At 39.8% G+C, this 19728-nt stretch overlaps 1 protein-coding gene across 1 annotated transcript in view; it reads left to right on the top strand.

Annotated features, from left to right (window-relative positions):
- Nucleotides 1-4552: 4552 nt before the first annotated feature.
- The window catches only part of TMEM131 (transmembrane protein 131), a 239272-nt gene continuing 224096 nt past the window's right edge, over nt 4553-19728 (top strand). The window contains exon 1 of the mRNA XM_058684342.1: nt 4553-5006. Within this exon, the coding sequence (XP_058540325.1) occupies nt 4826-5006 (181 nt within the window). The 5' untranslated portion in view covers nt 4553-4825. The remainder of the gene's footprint in view (nt 5007-19728) is intronic.

Here is a 19728-nt window from a genome sequence, read left to right as displayed (position 1 = left end):
TATATTGTTTACATGTCTATCTTACCCATGGGGTTTTAAGTTCCATTGAGCAGAAGGACTGTGTCTTACTGCTCTTTATCTTTTGGTTCTATTTATTAATTAATTCATCCTTCCATCCACCCATTTGTTCATTTACTCTGTGTTAGTAAATGCTTCATACATTCTAGAAGCATGGGATACACCAGTGAACAAAACAGATGGGAGTGAAAGACAGATAATGATAATATATAATGAACAAAGAAATTATATAGTATTAGAGAAAGTGATAAGTTTTATGGGGAAAAGAGAAAATGAGCACAGAGTAAGGAGGATTGGGACTTGGGGGTGGGCATACTGAACTGCGGTATTAACAAGGGTGATTAGAGTATGCTTCACCAAGAAGGTGGTAACTGAGCCAAGACTGAAAGAAGGTGCCAGAGTGAGCCAAGCAGAAAACTGGAGGAGAAGAAAGCATTTCAGACAGAGGGAACAGCTAGGACATAGACTCTGGAGCAGAAGCATCTGTGGTATGTTTGTAGAACAAAATGGTGGTGATTGAGCTGAAATAAGCTGAGCCTGGAGGAGGGCAGTGGAAGTCAAGGATCCCAGGGAGCTAGATCATGTATAGCCATGTGAGTCATCATAAGAGATTTGGCTTTTACTCTGAGATGGGAGCCACTGCAGGAAGGATGAAATGTCTTATGTTTTAAATGGGTCATTCTAGCTGCTGTGTTGACAATAAGTGTGCAAATTTCTGTCAGAATATAAAGCAAAGAGTGCCAGAACTAAAAGAAAGAAAAATCAAAGCTAAGTCTATATACTTGTCAGGAAAGGAAAGGCACCAGTGAAAAAATTCACTGAGTAAATAACTTATGAAATAGGAAAAGTCAGGGTTTTTTTTTAAGTGCTAGAGGAAGGGAAGGGGATTTGCATGGTTGTACTAATCAAGGATGGAAAACCGGGTAGGAAGGAACAGTGTTGGATAAAACAAGGCCTTTTGTTCACTGGACAGGAACAGGTCTTCAGTCAGGTCTAATAAGGATCTGGCCTACGGGTCACTCAAAGTTCACAGTCCTTTATCAGCTTCAGATTTTTATATCTTCTAGGCAAGTGCTGTGAGTGAAAACTTCTCACTATAAAAGTAGTTGGACACGGGAAACTGTTGTAAAGTTCTTACAGAAATCCAGGCAGAAGATGATGGGACTCATAACAGAGTGTGCCATGAAGGTGGTGAAAAGTGGCTAGATTCTGGATACGCGGAGATAAGTAAAGAATCACGTTTAGGTTTACAGCCTGTGCAACTGGATGGTTGGAATTGTCCTGGAGAAAGGAAAAGCTGCAGATAAAGCACACTCAGGGAGATGAGAAGTTCATGCGCGTTTAAGATGTCTGTCAGATGCCAGGGTGGGACCAGTAATAGACACAGTGAGGTCTGGCTGGTGACCCGAAGTTGGGACTTGCAAGAGCATAGATGGTGCCCAATACCAGGAGACTGACTACATGCAGTCAACTAGGGAGCCAGTGAGGTAGAGCTGTGGGGACTTCCAACAACGTTTTCTCCTCCTGGTCCCAAATTTTAATTCATATATATTTTTGTTAAATGAAAGTATTCTTGGGTGCCTGAGTGGCTCAGTCAGTTGAGTATCTGACTTCAGCTCAGGTCATGATCTCACAGTTCGTGGGTTTGAGCCCTGTGTCAGGCTCTGTGCTGACAGCTCGGAGCCTGGAACCTGCTTCGAATTCTGTGTCTCCCTCTCTCTCTGCCTCTCCCCTGCAAGCACTCTGTCTCTCTCTCTCTCTCAAAAAAATAAACATTAAATGAAAGTATTCTTGTAAGCCTCCTCAAGTGTTTTGTGAATGAAGCGGGAGTATGATCAATGATCTTTGAAACTCTCACTGTGCCCAATATGGTGTTTTGAAAAAGTAAGTACTCAATATTAGTATATGTGCTGCCGAAGTGAGCACAAGTACTCAATAATAGCTACCTTTGACCAATCTCCTACCATGTGCCAGGCATATTATATATGTTTACAGACAAATCTTGCTCAATCTCCCCAAATTTATTAGGTATCATTTTACATATAAGGAAAGTGAGGCCAGAAAAGTTGCATAATTTGCCTATCATCATATAGCTAATAAAGGCAAGGCTGGGATTTAAGCCCAAATTTATCTGAGTCCCTTTTAACTCTGCTTCCAATAGTAGTTTACTAATCTGGCTCGAGAGCAAAGCAAGTGGAAGATGAGGAGTCCCAACAACCTGTAGTTCCTGGCTTATATCAATTTAGGGCAACAGTTTTCAAACTTGAACATGTACCAGAATCACTCAGCTGGCTTGTTGAGACAGATTGCTGGACCTCAAGTTCCCAGGTGATGCAGATGCTGCTGGTCTGGGGGTGGCACCTTGATAAACACTGGCCTGCCAAATGCCCAGGTCTCTCTAATTTCTCAAGGGGAGAAGGAAGCTCTGGAGCTAATCAAGAACTTCAGAAGGGTCCTTGGTGATAGTTTCTTCTGTTTTACCTCATAGTTTTCTCCTTCCCAAGACACATGAGTGTTGTGGGAGAGGGGGTAATGAGGTGATGGTGGCTTAACCCTGGGTGCTCAACAAAGTTTACCATGCTGTCTAGTAAGTCCTTCTTATTATTGTTCTCCCAGAAGTCTCCTTGCCCTTTCTGTGAAATGAACTTCCATTATCACCCCTCTGGCTCCTAATGTCCATCAGGTACAGGGGAGGTTCAGGTATAGTGGGCCTTAAAAGCTTACAAGACTATTGGAGAGGGGCAGTTAAGAACAAGATTAAAACTTATAAATACACAGTTAGGTGGAAGGCCTTGGAAGGAACTTGTGCAAGAGTGGAGCCCTAAAACTTAAGCTTCATTAGCTTCATGGGAAATTGGCCTCTGATCAAACATGCCTGGTATATGTCTAAGCTCCAATTACAGACATATGCAAGTTATTTCCCATGCGGCTCTTGAGCCTCAGGCTAATCAGAGGATGTGGTTGATTCCTGTGTAAGAGAACCTGAGCATTTCATAGCTGGAGAGACTTGCCTGCCCTGAACCTGGTAATGGGGGAAGGGTTGCCAACTCTTTGTACTGCACATTGGAAGGTAAGCTTTGACCCATTTAAGGCACTCAGTTACTTATCCTTGGGTTTGATTTCTTCTGTGAGTTAAAAGCCTTCCGGAAATCTTTTCTTACATATATAAATACAGAAAATCCAACTTAAGAGATTATAACAAGTCCTACTACATTACATCACGAACAAAGTTTGATTTCTCAATTTTAACACTAATGCTCAGGAAAACAAAATTGCTTTTCAAAATCATCAGGGTAAGACTATAAAAAATGTATTAATTTACAAATAACTTAAGTGCTTGCTTGACAAAGAAGACTACAACAGCATAGGGTGGCACTCTGAGTTCCTTTTCCAAGTCTGATCTTATTTTCCTTTATAGTTTGTTGTCAGACGTATTGAGGTGGAGACCTTATGTGGCCTTAAAAATGCATTGATTCACCCAACCAATACTGTTAAGCATAAGCAAATGGCTGTGGAATTAGGGAAAGTTATTAAAATAGTTACTAAGTTAGGAGGTAGGGGGAGTTATTAAGAAGAGGGACTCTCATGGACCTTAAATTTTGAAGAGTATAGCCATGCCCACCAAGAACCTCGACCTAAGGTGTTAAGAGGCATGAGAAGCCTTCCTGAAGGAGACTAAAGAAGGCTTTTGATTTGGGCTTTGAAGGAACTATGTGTATAAAACGTCTTAAGAATTATTCCCAGACGGAGAAAGCCAGTATGGCCATCGGGCACTTTTCTAAAGAACAACCTGCCCTCTCCCTCGAGGGTCACTGCTGCTTTATATACACAAAGCAAAGGGTTTTCCTGCAGCAAAGTAGGCACAATTCCAAGGGCAAGAGGATTCCATTAAGCGCTTCTGGGTACTGTGACTTGAGGATACAAAGATGAATGGAGCAAGTCCCAGATCTCAAGGAAGCGCCACCAGGAACTGAATCAGGCTCGGAGTATTGTCAGGCCGAGAGGCATACGCGGGACCAGAAGGAGTCACTGGAATGGATTTTCCGCACGGGGCCTCGAGGTCTGGATGCGCACTCAGTCCTCTGGTAGGCTCTAGCATTGCAGCACTAGAGATGCAAGAGGTTTGTTCCCGCGTGGGAGCAGCGGGCAAGCCTCCCCTAGCGCCCCGCAGTCCCTCTCGGCCCCGCCCACGCTCCAGGGCGGCTGCGCGACTAGGCCCCCTCGTCTCCACGTGATTGCCGTCACTGCTTCCACGAAGCGTGAACCGCCATCATAAGTCCTGGCGACGGGGCCTGGTCCTTCTTCCCTCCCCCTTCTCTTCTTCCGCGGGGCAGAAGTGACAGGTTGGAGTTGTACTGCCCGCGTCCTGTCCGGCTAGTGAAGCCTTGGGTCGCCAAGAGCCGGACGAGAAATTAAGACACACGGACTCCGGGGCAGACTGACCGGCTGGCCCCTCAGGTGACGGCACGGCGGGGGCGGTGCCCAGGGCCGCGCCCCGCCCCTCGCAGGCCAGCGCCCAGAGCCCGCGGCCCGTGCCCGTTTCCAGTATGGCCGCCCGCCGTGCTTGACCCGCGGCCTCTCCGCTTCGACTCTTCGTAGGCGATGCTGAGGCCGAGGCCGTGACTGACACTCTCGCTCACACGCACGTACGGACCCAGACCCACGCCCGGAGCCCGAGCCCTGGGCCCGGAACCACTCTCGCCCCCGGCGCCGCGGTCAGAGCCCGGACCACGGCTCCCGTGCCGCTGCCGCCTCGCCGAGAAGGGCCGCGCCGGACGTCGAGCGCGGCGGCCCCCGGCCGGCAGGGATGGGGAAGCGGGCTGGAGGAGGAGCAGCAGGAGTCGCCGCCGCCTCCACGTCCGCAGGGGCCGGTGTGGAGCCCGCGGCCAGCCGCGGCGGGGGCCCGCGGAGCGGGGCCGCCGGCCTACTGGGAGCGCTGCACCTGGTGATGACCCTCGTAGTGGCCGCGGCGCGGGCCGAGAAGGAAGGTGGGTGTCAGCCGGCCGGCATCTCCCAAGCCCGGCCCCGCGGCTGTCAGCGTGCCCTCGCGGACCCGGCAGCGGGACTACGAACGGGGACGAAGGGCTGCGGCTCGGGGCTCGGAGGGCGGCCGAACGCGCAGCTCCGTCCGGCGCGAAGTTGCCCGTTCGAGTCCCGTCCCGAGCCGGGAACTTGCAGTTCGGATGCCAACTCGTGGCGTTGGCCGCACGGAGTTGCTCTTGTTCGTGATTCTTTCCCCTTGCCTTCCCTGTTGACTCCTGTCACTGCCATTTCAAAACTTCCTGAGTTCTCGTATCTTCTTGCCACTTGGCTCACTACGTAGGAGGGGCATATTTGTAGTCTTGATTGCTGTTAATGGGCAAATTTTAGGACACTTTTCCCCCTTTGGTTGCGGTTTTAATAACGGCAGCTCACTTTTAAATGTCGTAGTAAAAATGGCAAGACTGGTGGAAAGGCTTCAAAACATAGCTCACAGAATTTTACTTTGAATTTGTTCAAACATTTCTTGGTGAGGAATCTTGTTTCTTCATCTTCCCTTTATCGCTTTGCAGTAGATTGTTTAGCTAGCAATTCTATATCCATAATACAGTTCCGTTTAGTTCTCTAGTTAAGGTATTGGAAGTCTGTTTACATTTTTAATTTAAGATCGGGTGTCATCTTTAACGTGAAAGATTTTAAAAGCAGATGTCCTTTCTAGTTTGCAAGCCTTTATAATTTAGTTAAGAAATGACACCTACTTAAGAAAAACTCGTTAGTATTGAAGACTACCAAATCTGTAGTTGTGTTGGGACTACGTGTTTTTGAGCCTAAGGAAATGGGTGGTCATAGCTTTCACAAAGAAATCACTAAAAGTGAATGGTTTTTAAAAAGCTAAGCAAAACCTGTTTAGCTTCCGTTTCCCACTAAACTGCCACTACTAGAAAATAATGTCTTTCCACAGTAACTTTCGGGTTGATATTCTGCTTTATGACTAAAGTCACTTGCTTTTTTATCATTTTTGAAGGCAATGGCTAAATGCAAACCAAATTAATGTTGAAGTGCAAATGTGCCTCTATTTACTGTTTTTCAATTTTTGCTCAAAACATTACATTCTCTCATTTAACTCTGTAAGCAACCTTAGTCTGGGTTCACATAGGTGGAAATTATTCAGAGAATTGCCATCTGTTGAAAGAATTAATCGACAGAGGCAAGATTATTTCCAGAATGAAATACTGCTGCTTTAGGACTAGTCAGGCCTGGTATTGTCATAGTTCATTGATTGGTTACAGATCTGCAGTTAGATGATTGTTACTATTGTGTGCCTACGGTGTCCAGCACGGGCTGGCCTGTGGTTTGTATCCAGTAAAGCTAAAACAGTACAGCAATTTAACGGGCATGTCTCCTTTTATTTCAAGTAGTCCTTGGCAGGTATTGTGGCCTTGATTTTCTGTTCTTTTGCTTACCTTGTACACTGCACACAGTGTACTCCTACACACAGTAGGAATTTAACACTAGTTTGAGTGAATGACTATCTTCATGAGCCATTAGCACGGGGAACTAAAATAATGATTGAGTCTTGTAAAACATTAAGGTTATCTTTCTGCTGCTTTTTTTTTTTTTTTTAACCCCAGCAGCCTTATATATGTTAATTTTCTGTGTATAGTTAACAACTCCTTTGTTTGAGAAATGTCAGCCTAAATTATATTTGCTAATTTCCTATTTGTTTATAAGTTTTAGTGTACCTCTCTACTCATGAATGTAGGGCTCACGTGAGAAAAATTACTTGCCAGGGTGTAAGGTATGAAAAGATGTGGTTGAATCTGTCAGTGGTCCTGGCAGAATCAGACATCTTTTGTGGCCCATGTTGTGTCTGTATGAACAGTTTGAATGTACAAACTAGCTAGTCAAGCTATTGCTGGTAATTACACTAATACAGAACACAAGCCTCTGCCCATCATAGATAAAATCTGGTTCTAATAAAATATTCTGTGAAGGTTGCTCCAAAAATGGCCTATGCTTTCAGCCTTCTTCCTGATCAAACTTTGGTGTTGTTTTTGTTTGAGTAAGTAGAAGAAATGGGATTGATTTTCTTAAATGATTGTGAGTGATACCATGAGTTTAGCATCTGATGGGGCACAAATACACCATTTGCCCCCCAGAATGTGCTGTTGAGTTTTTTCAGGAAACCTGGGCAGATTTCTGGAGGTGGCTGAGTTCAGTTTGTCAGTTTATACCCTGAGGATTTTTTGTGTTTATTTTAGTAGTATAAACTAGTAATTTTTCAAAGTTAAGATTTCCCTGCAATATTAATGATGGTTCTCTGAGTACTTTGTATTTGGTATATTTTTCCTCCATTGCAGCAGAATTTCACTAGAACATCTTCAAAACAAAATAAAACTCATTGATGAAGAAAAACAGTGGAAATAGCTAATTGCGTTACCTAATGCAGTTTTTTTTATGTTTGGACTAGATGTTAATTTTCTTATGTCAGAAGCATGAGCCATTTCCTTGTCTTAACATCCTAGATGTCTTAACATTCCTATATCTTAACAGCCATTTTTACAGCTCAATGGTAGTATGTTATTATTTCAGAGAAAAGGGACCTTTGAGAATGTTTTGGCTGTGGTCTATAGTTTGTAAGGATTTTGAAAGAGTTGGGAGAGGTAGAAGCTACTATAATTACTACAAATAATTCACTTACCCTGGATTGGTGTCAGGATTTTTCTTGAAGCTAAGATCTAGATATTGAGAACAGTGGAAATAGATGTGCGTAGTGAAAATGTAATAAAAATATATAATGAAAATATGTGTACATATGTTAAACATATAATTTTTAGTAGTATTCGATTTATAAATCTGCCCATTGTGGGGCACCTGGGTGATCAGTCCGTTAAGCATCCGACTTTGGCTCAAGTCATGATCACACGGTTTGTGGGTTCGAGCCCTGCATCAGACTCTGCACTGACAGCACAGAGCCTGCTTGGGATTCTCTCTCTCCCTCCCTCTCTGCCCCTCCCCCGTGCTCGCTCTCTCTCTTTCTCTCTCAAAATAAGTAAATAAAGACTTAAAAAAAAAAATCGGCCCAATGTGACCAGCAAATAAGAGCTTTTTTAAAAAAACCATCATCTATCAGCTAATACAGTTTCATTGTGAAATGGATCTTTGGAAGGCATGGTTGTCTTTTAATTCATTGTAAATAAAAAGCTACATCTCGTGTAGCTAGTAAATATAAACTTGAATAGATTTTCAGGAGTATGATTGTTTTAGTCTGTGGCAAATTAAATTTCAGTGTCACATGTATTTTCATAAATTGGCTATTAATGGCAAGGCAGAGTTTGATAGTGTGTATTAGGACTTTTAAATTTGTTTGCAGGATACATTAGTTTTGTGCAGAAATTTTTGTTTTAAGTTGTATTTGTGACAGATGCAGGAGGAGGGTACAAAAGTGTTTTATATACAAAGCATATGAACAAAATGCTGTACTTAGGAATAAAGGCCAGAAGAGATTAAACATAATCATTAGATTCGTCTTAGGAAGGCAGAATTGATCAGGAGTAGTATTTACTTTTTCTAATCAAATTATTACTTTATAATGTAAAAATATTTTTAGAAGTGATTTTCTTAAGAGTGAGGTATTTTAATCCTTTGTATGGTGGTGGAGTGGCTACTCTTTCATTTAGAGCCTAGTAAATGAATATTATTTTGTTAATACTACTTCACTAATAAACTTTTGTTGGCTTCTTTTTACTAAAAGCTGTTTGCTACTGCCAGAAGCTTTGGAATCCTGTAGTTGGAAAAAGTGTGCCCTCTCTTTCTCTTGTTAATGACTATTTTCTTTTTCTTTATAATCCTTTCAGTGGGTCCTCATAGACACTTGCCAAAAAGATCAGCTTTGGAAGTAGATGTAAAATCATCTAATTGGTTATCATCCGGAGTAGTAATAAGCCAGCCTACTCTTGGGGAAAAATTAAATCATTACTGAGTGCTTGATATTTTAGAAATTCTTTTTCATCCTGCATGTGGCTTGAGCTTTTTGACTGGCCTTGGCAGACAGAGGCCTTTCTTCTATGGCTGAATTTTTCTTCACTATCTGTTTTAAGCAGCATCAGACACTGTTGATAGCTGCTTCTTGGAACTTTTCTCCGTTTCTATGATTTTGTGCCTCTTGGTTGTCATCCTGCCTTAGTTGTCAGTCACTGCTCTCCAGCCGCCCACTGTCTTCTTTCCTATGTGTGTCCAGCCACCAGCACACACTGCACATGTCCAGGGCAGAATTACCTCGCACCACCTCTGGTTTCCCAGTTTTTATTAATGCTGTGATTATTCTCTCTGCCACATTGGTCTCATTTTTGACCCCTTAGCAAGTGGTGTCAATGTGTGTTTACTTTCTTGGGCGACTCTCCCAACAGCCTCCCGCCTGGGGGCACTGCAGTAGGCTCTCCCCTCTCCACTTTCTCCATTTCTGTTTGCATTGTCTGTTACTCATCTGTCATTCATTTTGACACATTTAGCTACTTTAATTATTTTATGGGGGACATTTCTTCACCCAGACTGGAATTTCTGAACCTCTGTCAATAGCAGCATTATGTACATAGTAGGCATTCAGTTTTAAATGAAGGTTTGTCTAACATGACCTTATCTTCCCCCAGTACCTGAGACCTGGGCTGAGAGTCAAGAGTACACGTAAAACTCTGACTCGGTTGCTGGTCTCACTAGGAATTCTGCTGTAATAAGACATAGGGTGACACCACTTTTTTCTTCCCTACATGTTGCTTTCCATTGTAACCGAGTGATAGACACTTATGTAAACCACACTTTCGTAACTTTTGGATTTTAAGATTTCAGATTCTCATATACCCGTTTATAGATCATGAAACAGGTACAGAGAAATTAAGTAGTATTCTGAAGGTAAAAGAGTTGGTAGGTAGTTGAGCCAGGATTCCATCCCAAGCCATCTGTTCCTAGACCAAGCTGTACAATCCTGGATGAGTTCTTAATGTAGTAGATTTTGTTGTACACCAACTGGAGAAAGAGCAGAACTGCCAGTTTGTGCAGAAGCAATGTATTAAATATTCCCGTGAAGTGCACTTTTTTTTATAGCTGTAAATACATATCCATATCACTTACCATTAACTTTTTTTTTAATGTTCATTTATTTTTGAGAGTGAGTGCGAGTGGGGGAGCCACAGAGAGAGAGGGGGACAGAGGATCCAAAGCAGGCTCTGCACTGACAGCAGAGAGAGCCTGATGTGGGGCTTGAACTCATGAGCTGTAAGATCATGACCTGAGCCATAGTTGGATTCTTTAACGGACTGAGCCACCCAGGTGCCCCACTATTGACTTGATAACCATTAAAATGATCTTAATCTTAGGCCATTCTGGATCATGTACATTCTGAAAAAGAAATTGAGGAGACCCATGAATGTGTGATCTGGGGAACAGATATTTGGTATTGAAAGCTACTGACCCTGTTCTTAGGTTCTGATATATTCTTGGATTAAGATTTAGACTAACTTGAATTCTGTGAACATTCCTTAGTTTTAGATTAGTGTGACAAGTTAGTCTAGATATGTGGAATATTCTCAGAAACTGGCCCTGATTAAAAGGAACTGGAGATAATCCAGAGGCTGGTGGTGACATCAGCTTTTGACAGTGGAAAAATCTCTTTGAGATTTCTATTAGAGGTCCAGGAGCTCCAGAAGTTCATTTGTGGGGCTTTGTTCTTTCTTATGAAGGCATTTTTGGATTAGGTGGTCATTAGTTTAATTTGCCATACTAGATCAGTTTTTCATTCCTGTGTTATTGCCTTAGAAAGATTTTTAGAAAGCCCTAACTCTTTGCATGATTCATCTTGTTGCATATAGCACTTATGGCAAAGGTCTGAAAAATCCCTACTGTCTAAGAGGATCCTTGACATGCCTGTCATGATAGTGTCAAACCTGCCTTGTTTGTTTCTCTATAATTGTAAAAAAACACGTGACATGAAATTTACCATCTTAACCATTTTAAGAGTACAGTTCAGTACTATGAAGTATATTCACATTGTTGTGGAACAGATCTCCAGAGCTTTTTCATCTTGCATAACTGAAACTCTATCCATTGAATAGCAGCTCCCCAATTCTCTCTCTGCTGCTCCAGCCTCACCATTCTACTTTCTGTTTTTATGAGTTTGACTACTTTAGATGCCTCATTTAAGTGGAATCATGCAAGATTTGTCTTTTTGTGGCTGGCTCATTTCACTTAGCATAATGTCCTCAAGGTTCATTATATTGGAGCATGTGACAGGATTTCTTTCCTTTTTAAGGCTCAAGAATATTCCGTTGTATTTATATACCATTTATCTATTTTATTTATCCATTTACCCATCAATGGACATTTGGATTGCTTTCACTTTTGGCTGTTGTAAGTGATTCTGCTATGAACATAGATGTGCAAATGTCTCTGAGATCCTGCATTTAATTCTTTTGGGTTATATACCCATACGTGGGATTATTGGATCATATGGTAGTTCTATTTTTAATTTTTTAAACCACTACCGTACTGTTTTCCATAGTAGCTGCACCATTTTACAATTCTACCAACAGTGCACAAAGGTTCAGTTTCTCCCCATCCTCACTAATACTTATCTTCTGTGTTTGTTTGTTTGTTTGTTTGTTTATAGTGGCCATCCTAATGAATGTAGGGTTATATCTTGTTTTGATTTGCATTTTTGTAAGTGATATTAATTGAGCATCTTTTCATATGTTTGTTGACCATTTGTATCTTTGTTTTTTGTTTTTTGAGAAATATCTATTCAGGTTCGTTGCCCATTTTTATATTGGGTTATTTTTTTTATTGTTGAGTTGTAGGAGTTCTTTATATATTCTGGGTAACAGCTCCTCATCAGATAGAAGATTTGTAAATATTTTTTCCCCATTCCATAGGTTGCCTTTTTACTCTTATGAGTGTAACCTTTGATGCACATAACTTTTAAAGTCTGTTGTAGTCCCATTTGTCTATTTTTGCTTTTGTTGCCTGTGCTTTTCATGCCGTACGAGAAAACATTGTCAAATCCGATGTCATGGAGCTTTCCCCCTGTTTCCTCTAGGAATTTTACAGTTTGGGGTCTTACATTTTGTTCTTCAGTCAATTTAGAGTTAATTTTTGTAAGATGTAAGGTAAGTGTCCAAATTCATTCTTTTGCATGCAAATACCGCATTTTCCCAGCACCATTTGTTGAAGAGACATCCTTTCCTCTTTGAGTCGTCTTGGAACCCTTATATGAGGGTCATTTGACCATATATATGAGAATTTATTTCTGAGTTCTCTATTCTTTTTTTTTTTTTTTTAATGTTTATTTTTGAGAACGAGAGAGACAAAGCATGAGTAGGGGAGGGGCAGAGAGAGAGGGAGATACAGAATCTGAAGAAGGCTGCAGGCTCCAGGCTCCAGGCCCTGAGCTGTCAGCACAGAGCCTGATGTGGGGCTTGAATCCATGAACTGTGAGATCATGACCTGAGCCAAAGTCAGATGCTTAACCGACAGAGCCACCTAGGCGCCCAATGAGTTCTCTATTCTGTTTGTCTTTTTAGGCAGTTACCACACTGTTCCAGTTACTGTAGCTTTGTTATAAGTTTTGAAATCAGGAAGTGCAAATCCTTAAGCTTTTTTCTCTTTCAAGTTTGGTTTGGCTGTTTGGGGTCCCTTGAAATTCCATATGGATTTTAGGATTTTTTTTTTCTGTTTATTCAAAAAGTGCTGTTATGGTTTTAATAGGGATTATATTGAATCTGTAGGTTGTTTTGGGGAGGGTGAACATCTTAACAGTATTAAGTCTAACACTTCATGAACACAGGATGTCATTCCATTTATTTGTGTTGTCTTTAATTTCAGCAGTGTTTTTGTATTTTCAATGTGTGTAAGTAAGTCTTTCTCCTCCTTGGTTATTATATTTATTCTTAGATATATTATTATTGATGCTGCTATAAATCAGACCTGCATTTTTGAACAAATTATTTCAATTCATACATGACTAAGCATTGTGAACATGTAGTTTTGGAGAAAAGAAACATGTTCTGTATTTGAAACAAAGAATTGTACATGCTTAAAGTGTTTCCTTAGGTTACTTATGTATAAATTGAAATGCATTTTAAGTCCTTTTAAGTTCTAACAAACTGTGACTATTTTCTGAATCAGTTATGATTGCAAAATCATATGACAGTCTAACTTTGGTTCTTAAGAACTAATTTTTTTCTATATATAGTATTACATTTGCATCAAAACATGATAGTAAAAAACTATCTCAGCAGTAAAGTTTGAGAAATAGTCTAAGCCAGCTCTACTGATACAAATTAATTAGCAGTTTGTATTCATGGTATGGCAATGGCCCTACTTGGATTTTTTTTTTTTTTTTTTTTGGTGGGGGCGGGGGGTGGGTGGCAGGGAATGATTAAATTGGAAGCAGAGGATTTTCTAGGGAATTTATAGTAGAAGGGTGCTGTCTAGAGCTTAAACCCTATCTCAAAGCTCTCTATAAATAAAGTTTATCATTCTAAAAGTTATTTGGTAGAGCAGTGCCTAAGAGAGGGCAGTGTGCTATTCAGACTGGATCATTTTAAAAATTGCTTGTGTGAATTGGTGGCATGGACTCATCTGAAGTATTGCTTCTTGGTTTGCAAGTAGGGAATGAAGTAGTGGTTAGCACTACCAAGAGGCAATTTGTCTTTCCCGAACTGGTGCAGCAGTAGTTATCTTTCATATGTAGGGGAGTTATTTCATATTTAGAGGTTTATCTCACCATACTTGGGGCTTCTCTTGGTTATAGCTGGGTGTGAAAAAAGGTAACTGAGACTCGAGTTGAAGAGAGGAAGATGTAAGAAAGAAGCAGCAGGCTGGAATTAGATTGAATTTTATTAAGATCCTAGAGATTCTTGTAGATAGGAAAATTTCTGAGTATTGTCAGTTTCTTCCCAACTGCATTTGGGTTTATTTGTGTTTGTATAGGATCTTGAGCTTTTGGAGGTTGAGGTCTGGGTCATGTTCTTCCTGCACCTATCATTTTAAGTGCTTCAATACATTCAGTCCTGTCTTGGTAGGAGAGGCAGTGAACCATAACCAATTAAAAATGAACTGGAGTGAAGAAAAGGTATTTCTGAAATGATAGTGTTTATCCAAGTTTGACATCTCACCATTTCAGGAATATATTATGTAAGCAGTTATTGCCTGTAATTGATAATGGTTGTAATTACTTAATGACAACAGCTAATGTTTATCAAGCACTTTCTTTGTATCCAGCACTGTTAATTGCTTTGCATGCCTCATCTCATTTAATCTTCACATTAACCCTATGTGGGGTGCTAGTCCTTCTTCCCTCACCCTTCAGATCTGTTTTTGGTTACAGTTCCTCTGTGGCTGTCACTGCTCCTTGGTGGGAGCAGGGTACGGGGTGTGGGCTTGCTTGTGATAGTGTAATACACAATTTTAAATCTCCACTGAAATGGGACAATATAATATACAATAATTTTAACTGTGCATACAGTCTGGAGGTCAGTTTGGAAAACTTTTCTTCAATTTCACAAAAAATGCATGTTGAAACAAATTGTAAAATACAAACGAGTAAATGGAGAAATTTTTCTGTAATCTATCAAGTACAAAGAACCAACATCAGTCATCAGTTTTCTAGGTTTCTGTGCCCTCCCCAACTCTCTTCCTTCCCCCTCTCTTCCCTCCCCCCCACTCCCCATTCGAAAAAAAAAGATATTGCTACGTTGCCTTTGAAGAAAACTTATCATTTGACATTTCAATAATACTTTGTGAGGGTGCCTGCTTTTCCTCATTGGCTATTACTCTTCTTTTAAGTCCTCACCAATCTGGTGAGAAAAGTTGTCACATTGTTTTAATTGATTTTTTAAAAATTGCTACTGTTTCTTAACCATGGCTTCATACCACTGTTAGAGTGATACAGTTAGGTGTAACAAGTACTTCAAGTTCAGAGAGAGGAAGAGTGCTCTAGGTGGTAAATTCCTGGGCCACTCTAGGTAGTATGCTACATATGTACCAAAGTGAAAATGTGTGTCAGCAAGGAAAGAATTCTGGAAACCACTATTCTTTGAGTATGGCAAGGAGTTGGGGTAGGAAGAACATACCAAAACTGCTTTGTGAGTTACCTAAGTCAGTGAGTGAGAATCATGGCCTTGCCTAGGACTCCAAGAGGTAATAGTTGAAAAGTGGAAATGGTGATTGAGCGTGGCTCTGGACTCTTGTCATCTGCCTTCTGGCTGTGCGACTTTGGTAAGTATGATTGACCACTTTGTGTCTAAGCTTCATTGTTCATAGAGTAGGGATAATGATAGCATTTTTGTCATTGAGTTGTTGCAGAGGTTTACTGAGTTGGTGGAAAGCTCTTAGCACATTGCTTGACACATTAAAAAAAAATTAGTAAGGTTGAATACTATTATAGATTTGCTCATTTGTATTACTTTTGTATTGTTCAATCATGTCTTTTTTCAGTTTTTCCATTGGTATTTGGATTTTCCTTTGTGACTTGATAAACACTTAATTAAAGATTAAGAGTTGCATTTTTCTAAATTTTCATTTGCATTTGAATATTCTATATTTGAATTTTCTTTCTTCTTAAAGAAAATTTTTTTAATGTTCATTTATTTTTGAGATAGAGACAGAGCACCAGCTGGGGAGGGGCAGAGAGAGAGGGAGACAACAGAATCCAAAACAGGCTCCAGACTCTGAGCTGTCAGCACAGAGCCCCACGTGGGGCTCAAACCCATGAACCACGAGATCATAACCTGAGCTGAAGTTGGATGCCCAACACACTGAGCCACCCAGGCACCCCTCTTTTTTTATTTTTAAGAGAGAGGGCACAAGTGAGTATAGGGCAGAGAGAGAATCCCAGGAGGGGCAGAAAGAGAGAAGCAGGGCTCATCCAAAGCAGGGCTTGAGCTCGCCAGAAGCAGGACTCAGACTCATGAACTGTGAGATCATGACCTGAGTCAAAGCCACATGCTTAATGACTGAGCCACCTAGGCACCCTATATTTTAATATTTATTATTATTATTTTAAAATTTATTGACCAAATCTGTCACTCTTTTCCTTTATGCTTTCCTTTATAGTTGTCATGTGTAAGAAGTCCTATGCATAAAGTGTATTCACCAATATTTTTTCTCTCTGATTCTATTTTTAAATGAAAATCTGTAAGTCATCAATCTTTTGTTATCAGGTAGGGAATCTATTTTTCTCAAATGGTTAGTTGCCTTCATACCACTTAATGAGTTATACACAATATTTTCTTTTCATGCAAATTCTATTATATATTTGGATGAGTTACTTGATTTTCTATTTTTTTTCCTAACTGATAATTTTATTTTATTTTGTCCATTTTATTATTAGCTGGCTTGACAGTTTATTACCTCCCCCTAAATTACTGTTATTCCAAAAGCATTTTCTGGTCTATCTTGTTTTCATTCTCTACAAACCGTAAAATCATTTTGAAAAAAATTTAAAATTTCTATTTGCTTTTTGATTAGGATTGTGTTAAAATGTTAGAAAAATTTGGAACTTGACATCATTTTTAATGTTTTCTATTTTCCTTTCACACACACACATATTAAGTTGAACTGTATGAAATTGCCATTTTTGTGGGCCCCAAATGATTGAATAACAGTGTAGTTATTCAGTAATATTAACATATATGTTTGCATGTATTATTGCATCGGCTAGAGCTTTAGAACACTATTAAATAAGAGTGGTGAAAAAGTGGGCCTACTTATGTTTTTTTGGTCTTCATTAGGGAAATACCTTCAGTGTTTCATTGTGAAGTATGATTGTGGCAGTTGGTTGGAATTAGATGTTCTTGATAATAGAAAATTTCTTATATTTTTAAGAGTTTTAGTCTTAAGAGTTATTAGGGATAGATGTTATACTTTATCAGTTCAAATTTTATGGGTTTTTTTTGTTTGTTTGTTTGTTTTACTTTAAGCTGTTGATTTTGGCTGTTTGAATTACAGAAGCAATTATTTTAACTCATTCCACTCAACTCTCTTTGTCAATTAATCCATGTTTCTCTTCCCTCTAGAAACCTGTTCATGGATGCCCATTGAGCTTGGGCTGCTAACTCCCACAGACATTCACATTTGTTCCCTCTAGTTGATGTATAATTTTTTTTTTTTTAATTTGAGAGAGAGAAAGAGTGCATGCGTGGGGGAAAGGGGCAGACAGAGAGAGAGAGAGAGAGAGAGAGAAAGTCCCCAGCAGGCTTCATGCTGCTGGTGCAGAGCCCGACTTGGGGCTGGATCTCATGACTGTGAGATCATGACCATCTGAGGTGAAATCAAGACTTTGATGCCCAACCGACAGAGCCACCCAGGCGCCCCAATGTGTGTATTTTTATTCATTGTTTCTTTCTTTATTTCTCTCTCTCTCTCTCTCTCTCTCTCTCTTTCTTTCTACCAAACCCTTTAAAAGCTTTTAAAATATTTCAGAAATTACAGTGCCTGAAATATTTCAAAAGCTATCAATATTAATAATAGTACCAACAAAAAGTGGTTTTAAGAATAACAAGAAATGTGCAGAATCTGAGGAAAACTTTAAAACATTCTTGAAGGCAGAGAAGTAGATTTGAACAGTGGAAAGACATTCCTTGCCCTTGGGTAGGAGAACTCAACATCATAAAGATGTCAGTTCTCCCTAAGCTAACATTAATTTAACACAGATGCAATTAAAAAATACCAACACAACTTTTTATAGAGTTAGAAAAGTTGATGTTAAAGTTCATATGGAAAAATAAACATGTAGGAATGCTGGGGAAATGCTGAAAAAGAAAAGTTATGAGGTGTGATTAGCACAGGCAGTTATTAAACATATACTGTAAAGCCATTATATACTTGGAAAAAGTAAGGTATTGATATATAAATAGATAAGTGGAATAGAATAGAAATTTCTTACATAAATGGAAATAAGTGGATGTGAAGTCCATGTGGTTTATGGTATATACCTGCTTTCCTTCAGGGAGTCTAGAATGTGCTAGGTGGAGAGTGTTTATATGATCAGCCCCCAATTAAAACCTTGAACCCTGTATTAATTTCCTATTGCTTTTGTAGCAAATTACCACAACTTTAGTGGCTTAAAACAATGCACACTTATTCACTTATAGTTCTGAAGGTCAGAATTCTAAAATCAAGATATTGGCAGGTCTGTGTTCTTTCTAGATGCTTTGGTGGAGAATGTGTTCTCGCCTTTGTGGGCTTCTAGAGGTCACTTGCATTCCTTGGCTCATATTACTCCACTGTCCTGCTTCATTCATTCCAGCTTCCTTCTTTCATTGTCATATCACCTTCTGACCCTCTGATCTGCCTCCCTCTTGTAAAGACCAATGTGATTACATTGGACTAATTTGGGTAATCCAAGATGACCCCCCTGTCTCAAATCCTTAGTTTAATCACATCCACAAAATGCCTTTTGCCATATAAAGTAACATTCACAGATTTTGGGGATGAGGATGTGGACGTCTTGAGAAGCTGTTATTTAGCCTGCCACAGACATTGAGTCTGTGCTTGAGTTGCCCTGGTGGATAAGACACCAAAAGCACAAACAACAAAAGAAAAAGTAGATAAATTAGACATCATCAAATGAAAAAGTTTTGTGTTTCAAAGGACAACGTCAGAGAAGTGAAAAACCCACAGAATGGGGGAAAATTTTTGTAAATCACATGCCTGAGACATACATGTCTCGGGGAAAATTTTTGTAAATCACATACATCAGACATGTATCTAGAACATAAAAAGAACTCGTAACAACTCAATAGAAAAAGACAACCCAATTAAAAGATGGACAAAGGATCTGAGAAAGCATTTCTCCAAACAATAAGCTCATGAAAAGATGCTCGGTATCATTAGCCATCATGGAAGTAATACAAATCAAAACCGAAATGAGATACTACTTCACACCTACTAATATGCTTGTAGTAAAAATGACAGATGATAACAAGTGTTGGGGAAGATGTGGAGAAATTAAAATGTCACATGTTGCTATTGAAAACATAAGATGGTACAATTTCCTTAGAAAATAGGCTGGCAGTTCCTCAAAATGCTAAGTAAAGAGTTATGTTCCAGCAATTCTGGGTATATTCCCAAAAGAGATGAAAACATATGTGCACACACAAACTTGGACAGAAATGTCCATGGAAATATTTTTCTTAATAACCCAAAAGTGGAAATAACTCAAATGTCTGTCTCATCAACTGATGAATGGATAAATAAAATGGAATATTATTCAGCCATAAAAGAGAATAAAGTACTGATGCAGGCTATAAATACAAATGAACCTTGAAAACATACTAAGCGAACAAAGTCAGTCACAAAAGACCATGCACGACCACACACACACACACACACAAAAAATGTCCAGAATAGACAAATCCTTAGAGACAGAAAGTAGATTAGTAGAGACAGAAAGCTTAGGGCTAGGATGGAGGAATAGAGTGACTGCTAAAAGGTGTGGGGTTTCTTTTTTGGGGTGATGAAAATGTTCAGGAATTAGTGGTGATGATTGAACAACTGTGAATATACTAAAAACCATGCATTGTGTATTTTAAATGGGAAATTGCATAATATGTGAATTATATCTCAATAAAGCTGTTATTTAAAACACTTATTTAAAAATTGACAAACATCTAAGAAAAAATACATAAGGTACCATTTCTCACTTATCTGATCGGCAGAAGTTTAAAAGCTCTTTAA

This window comes from Neofelis nebulosa, chromosome 9 (genome assembly GCF_028018385.1).
Source record: "Neofelis nebulosa isolate mNeoNeb1 chromosome 9, mNeoNeb1.pri, whole genome shotgun sequence".
In the NCBI taxonomy this organism is placed as follows: domain Eukaryota; kingdom Metazoa; phylum Chordata; class Mammalia; order Carnivora; family Felidae; genus Neofelis; species Neofelis nebulosa.
This window is presented reverse-complemented; position numbering and strand designations above follow the sequence as displayed.